The 6,000-nt window shown below is 43.8% G+C and overlaps 1 protein-coding gene across 1 annotated transcript in view; it reads right to left on the minus strand.

Annotated features, from left to right (window-relative positions):
* Positions 1 to 4,722, minus strand: part of Abca13 (ATP binding cassette subfamily A member 13) — a 405,330-nt gene extending 400,608 nt beyond the window's left edge. Inside the window, exon 1 of the mRNA XM_057772486.1 lies at positions 4,654 to 4,722. Within this exon, the coding sequence (XP_057628469.1) occupies positions 4,654 to 4,722 (69 nt within the window). The remainder of the gene's footprint in view (positions 1 to 4,653) is intronic.
* Positions 4,723 to 6,000: the final 1,278 nt, after the last annotated feature.

Here is a 6,000-nt window from a genome sequence, read left to right on the forward strand (position 1 = left end):
AACTCAGGGGTGGATGGAAATCTCAAATGTGAGGTTCGTTTTATATATATATATAAGAATATATATATATATATATATATATATATATATATATATATATATAACAAAAACACAGATACACACACATACAACACTAGAGGTTTAAGCCAAAGAAGCCTGAAAATGTGTTTCCCTCCCTGTTAAAGGGAAACAGCTTTTCAAAAGATGTCTTAAGGGTTAGACCCTGAAGTGGAGGACTAGGAGTGAGAGATACAGGCTGAGGTTCAGCCTGCTTGAGCTGGGCTGGTTGAGGGCTCTCTAACAGAAGCAGAGTTGAACTTGACCATGAGCTGAGCATAGAGGCTGCTATGCTGGCACTCTGACAGTCTCGTGGACTTCTTCTAAGCCATACCTGAAGGAGGAACATGGAACAGATACCATAACTCTTGTCTGTACCTAACAAAGTATCACTGCGGCCTTTTGAACCGATACTGAGGATGATGTGTGAGAAGGGTCTGGGGTCCAGAGTATATATTTCTGGGTTCTGTATTGAAGAGTACAGAGCAGAAGAACATTTCCAATACAGTTTTATTCTTTACTACCTATGGCTGAGAATTGCCTGCAGCTTTTGTAGAACCCCAATGCCGTATTAGCCAGCTCTCTGCTCATATTATAAAAAGAAAAATTAATTTGACCCATAGTCATAGACTTTTGTTTCAGCCTATGGTGACACCATATATCATGGAAGGAATTTGATGTGGAGAAAAGCCACTCTAACCATACAACAGGGAGGAAGGAAGGAGGAGAGAAAACTAAGTTTCCACATCCCCTCAACAGCATGCCTGCAACGACCTAATAACCTTCACTAGGCTCCAGCGCTTAGAGTTGCCATAATTCCCCATGGCATTGTCCTGCACACCATGTTTCTTCCTCAGGAGACTTTCCAGATTAGTCTATCCAGGTACACCACATGACACTTTGATCCCCCCACCACTCAGCAAAGTCTTCAGCTGTCCAAACTCAAACAGCTGTGTTAGCTTTCACTACCCAATAAACGCTCAGGATCCCCTCCAATGGGGGCGAAAGGAGAGAGGTGAGCATTCACCATTGAGAACAGGAATCAAGACGCATGAGATTTGACAACAGTGATCCCAAGAAAGATCAAGGGTCAGATTGGGCAATGGTGTCGTACATAGTAAACAGGGTGGGCTCAGCCACTCTAGACCACATCAAAGCAGAGGAGATTTAAAAACAAATTTTAAAAAGATAGAATTATGACACTACCAAGAAAGAAACACTTGGTGAATTAGTTGCTATCTTAATTTAAGAAAACATTTATTTTGGCTTACAGTCAGGGGAAAGAGTGCACAGTGGCCAGGAAGATAAAGTAGGATCGGGAGGCAGCCACGTCAGGAAGTAGAGAGTGACGGATGCTTGTACCCATTTCTCACGTTCTCCTTCTTCTTCAGTCCACGACCCCAGTCCACAGAGCCACACTTTTAGGATGAGACTTCCCACTTCAGTGATCTTAATCTAGATAACCTCTCACGGGTATGTCGAGAAATTTGTTTCCATGGTAACTCTAAATCCCACTAAATTGACAGTCATGATTAACCATCATGCATGGCCCCGGTATTCTTATTTCCTTTTTGAAGTCATAAGTAATGATTTTGGTTGTTGTATAGTTAGGACAAACCAAAGACAAATACATAAATTCATGCATAAGCCCCTAGTTCATAGTTCCTGGTTATAATAATGTTGATGAGCTTGGTCAGAATCTATCTGTGGACACTTTTGAGGACAGCAACCACTTCCATCAACCTGCCAGGTCCAGGGAACCTGACCGAACAGATGAACAGATCGCTCAGTCAGTAAATTGTTTTCTGTGAAAACATCAAAACCTGAGTCTGGATCCACATAGCAAAGGGGGAAAGTCTGACATGGTGGCTTACACCTAGAACTATAACACAGAAAGGTAGGGACAGGAAGATTCCTAAAACTCAATAGCCAAATAGTCATACTGCAATGAGCTCCAGGTGTGAGACCCTGTGTCAAAAACTAAGGTGGGGAGCATTGAAAGACACTAATACCAATCTCTAACACACACATGCATGCACGCACACATGCACACACAGACACCACGTGAACACAAACAAACACACCACACATGCAAAAATGTGCCTTCATGGACCAGAGGCATGGTCAAATAAGTTATCTCCATCTGATGATGAATTATCATGCAATAAAGCCATTGGATAGGAAGACCATGCATCAGCTTGTAAAATGTTAGACTTCAATGGTTAATGAGAAAAGGGAAGTCTATATGACATTAACAATCAAAGTATGTGTATTATATATGTCAAGAAAGCAAGTGCATGAATCATCATAATGGAATTTTATAGGATTTAAAATTGCTTCCTTGTTCTTATAATAATGCCTATGCAATAAATAAAAACTCAAGAATAATAAAATGAGTGGTGTTAATGTAAACATAAAATTAGACGTCTCATAAACGGTTACCAAAAGCAGAATCTTAGTCATCTATAAGGATAAGTATTATTTATCCATTATCTTTTTCTTAATTTTTCTCGATATCTATAACAAAATGCTCTTTAAAAAAAACAATAGGAACTGGATAGATAACTCAGTCATTAAAAGTGTTTATTGCTCTTCCAGAAAACCCAATTTCAGTTCCAGCACCCACAAAGGTTGCCTCACAGCTGCCTGTAATGTCAACTCCAGGGGACTGATCCCTCCCTCAGACCCACATTCATGTGTACACAGCCACAGACTGACACACAGAATATAAAAGTAAAATAGTCGAGTATGGTGGTGCACACGTTTACTCCCAGCACTTGGGAGGCAGAGGCAGGTGGATCTCTGTGAGTTCGATGCCAGCCTGGTCTACATAGTGAATTCCAGGACAGTCAGGGCTATGTAGAAAGACCAAAAATCGAAACAAAGAAAAACAAAAAGAAAATGACCTTAAAATTTAAATAAAGGATTTCTAATCATAAAATAACCAAATGAAGAGGTTTTTAAGTACATGTAAAATAGACGAGCTTCTTTTCTCATATAATTAATGGCAAGTTTTTATTCACCGAATAAACATTTGGGACTGTTTCTTCACTCAGTCAGATTGGTTGTCCCCATCTGTGACAACACTCTAGTTCCATAATGTAAAAAAAAAAGAAAAAACAGAATTTACAGATCATCATTGGAGAGCAGGAAACTAGGAAAACTAGGTCAGTTAAAAGACATTCACCCGGAGGGGCCTGTCCTCAATATTTCCACTGTAATTGATTAAGAGATGTGAAACACACTGCCATCCTATTGCCTCCAAGGTTCTGATATGACCCATGTCTGGTCCAGCAAGCTGGAAGCTCGACTCCCCTCTCTTCCTCACAGAGCCCAAGGCTCATGTCCTACATGACTAAAGTGCTCGCTTCTCTCATACCATGCTATGGTAAGAATCACCCTCACTCACCTGAGAGACCCTGCCATGAGCATATCACAAACACTAACCATTCCGGCCATCTCCCAGGGAGAAAATCAACTAAGACACTGTGTCAGTCAACTAGTAAAAGTCAGAGCCCACTCAGGAAGCAGCACAATCTACCACTAAGGAGCGAGGGAGTCTGGGTACCGCCCATCCCTCCATCACTGGGCTATTGAAGTTAATGAAATCACACATACAAATGGAAAAGAACAATGTGTTCAGAAGAAGCCAGCTTCCTCTGGAACACCATTTGGTGGGAAGACAGGTGTAGATCCCGCAATTAATGTTAATAAAACCCACTGTTCATCAAAGGAACACCATATTGGCAGAGAATAACACATTCACAGTTCATCAGGAGCCTGTGTCTCACTTGCTCATCTCTGATGTACATCGTTGGTGCACAAATCTTTTGTGCAATCAAATTCTCAAATAAATTCTTCTGATCCTCGTGCCTCAGAGGCAGAGAAACCCTCCTTTGAACATTTGCTTTAGCATGAGAAGAGCTGGGAGGATGCTCTCCTGGAGGAGTGGGCCGAATGAAATTCAGTCATCCTGACAGGCAGGTCCACTGCTGAATGAGACATCTCTACTGCTGAGGCTTCCCCAGCAGCAGGGATAAAAGACTGCTCATTGTAACCACACTTCATTAAAATACACACTTAAGGCATTGTTTAAAGCTGAGATATTAGTACAAGCTTGGTTTGCACAACTCCAATCTGCTCAGGAAAGCCTAGCTGCTGTAAACTGAACCTAGTTCTGAGAAAAAGATGTGAATTAACACTAAGATAGGACATCATAAGCTGCCACTGAGGACTGTATGATGTGGAGCCCATTTATGTTCTCAGTCCTCGGCCTTTAGACTCAGCATCAGCATCCATAATAATATGTTTATGTGCTAAACATTTCTGATGCCTTGTTCCTTAAGCCACTAAGTTTTATAACACACGTCCCAAATGCCAGTTCTTCAAGCTCCACTAGTCACTTTACTTCTAAATTAGCCTTTTTCGTGGGAGTTCAGCAATGTTGGTCCACAGATAGGTTTTAATGAAAAGTAACCCAGCAGTCTGGGTTCCCCGTGGCTGTGGCACCTTCCGAGAAGCAGGTTAGACCAGAGCAGAGCCTGAACTCTAACTAGCCCTCCCTCCCAAAACCCTCCGGAAAGCCAGGACACTTACTGGGTGCCGCAGTCTGCAAAGCCAGTTCTTCCAGAACAGGGCTTGGAACTGGTGCCCAGCGTGCCCCATGCCCGCAGTTCCCTGCTCGGTTTGGGAAGTCAGCATGCAGGGTCACGGCTTTTATCCGCCAGCCTTCAGCAGAGGCTTGTGGCCTATTAGCCAATTCTAACAAAAGTGAGTGATGCAAGACAGATTATTGGTGACTTGAATAAGGCAAGCATCAAATGTCTCCTGGTGTTCTGCCTCTGCTGAGAAATCTTATCTCTTCACTAGTTGTGTGGCATAGGGGAGGGTTGGGCTCCAAGAGGCTGCCCTAGGGGCCCTTCCTGGACATAAACAAGGAGCATGCCCAGCACGTCCCAGACCCCAGACAAAGGCACGTGCAGGGGAGGCAAGAGCCACGTTTTCCACTGAACTCCCTTTCTCCTGATGTAAGTGGTTGAACTCTGCTGTGCTCCTCTTTCCTAAACTGTCAGGTATCACATTAATTTGCCAAGATATCTACCTTCGGGGAGTCCCACAGCAGACACTTGGGAAAGAAAAAGGTCTGAGGTCCAGCTGTTGCTCATTTTGTCACCGTATCACTACTGCACACTCTGCCCTCAGTCCCCATCCACCAGGAGAGCAAGGATGCAGTTTTCAGAGCTCAAACAAAGAACGAGCAGCTGTCAAGAGGCATACAAGCATAGCAGAACACCGTAAGCCTAGGGTTACTCCTGAGCCGCCTATGCTCCCTGCCTTTCTGGTGCCTCTCCCCCATCTCCCTCTCCCCCAACCCTGTTTCCCCTCTCTCATCTCTGTCCCCCTCCCCCACTCCGTGTACATGTTCCTTTAGAAATCAGAAGTCCACCATGAATGACATTTCTCAGGAGTGCCATCCACCTTAGGCCTTCCATTAGCCTAGAGTTCATGCATTATTGCTAGACCGACTAGCTAGTAAGCCTCTAGGTTCTGCCTGTCACTGCCTCCCCAGTGCTGGGATGGCCAGTTTGTGCTACAATCCCCAGCTTTGTACATGGGTCCATGAACTTGAACTCAGCTCCTCGTACTTGTATGGCAAAGGCTTTGCTGACCTGCCTGTGCTTCTTTAACCAGCTGGCTGGGAGCCAACTGATTGCTCCATTGTCGCAAAGGCCAGGTCCTCCTGGGTTCCTGTGGCCCCATCTGTGGCCGGGACATCAGGCAACGCACTATTGTGGTCTTCCATTTCATAAAGCAATTTTCACAAGCTCTCCCTAGTCTATAGCTTTCGCAACAGGAAACAAGGATACAGGTGTCGACAAAGGAACTATCCTATCATTTAAAAATATTAATCTCACATCGTTATCTGTCCCATACATCACAGAA

The sequence above is a fragment of the Chionomys nivalis genome, chromosome 6, assembly GCF_950005125.1.
Source record: "Chionomys nivalis chromosome 6, mChiNiv1.1, whole genome shotgun sequence".
NCBI classification, from domain to species: Eukaryota; Metazoa; Chordata; class Mammalia; order Rodentia; family Cricetidae; genus Chionomys; species Chionomys nivalis.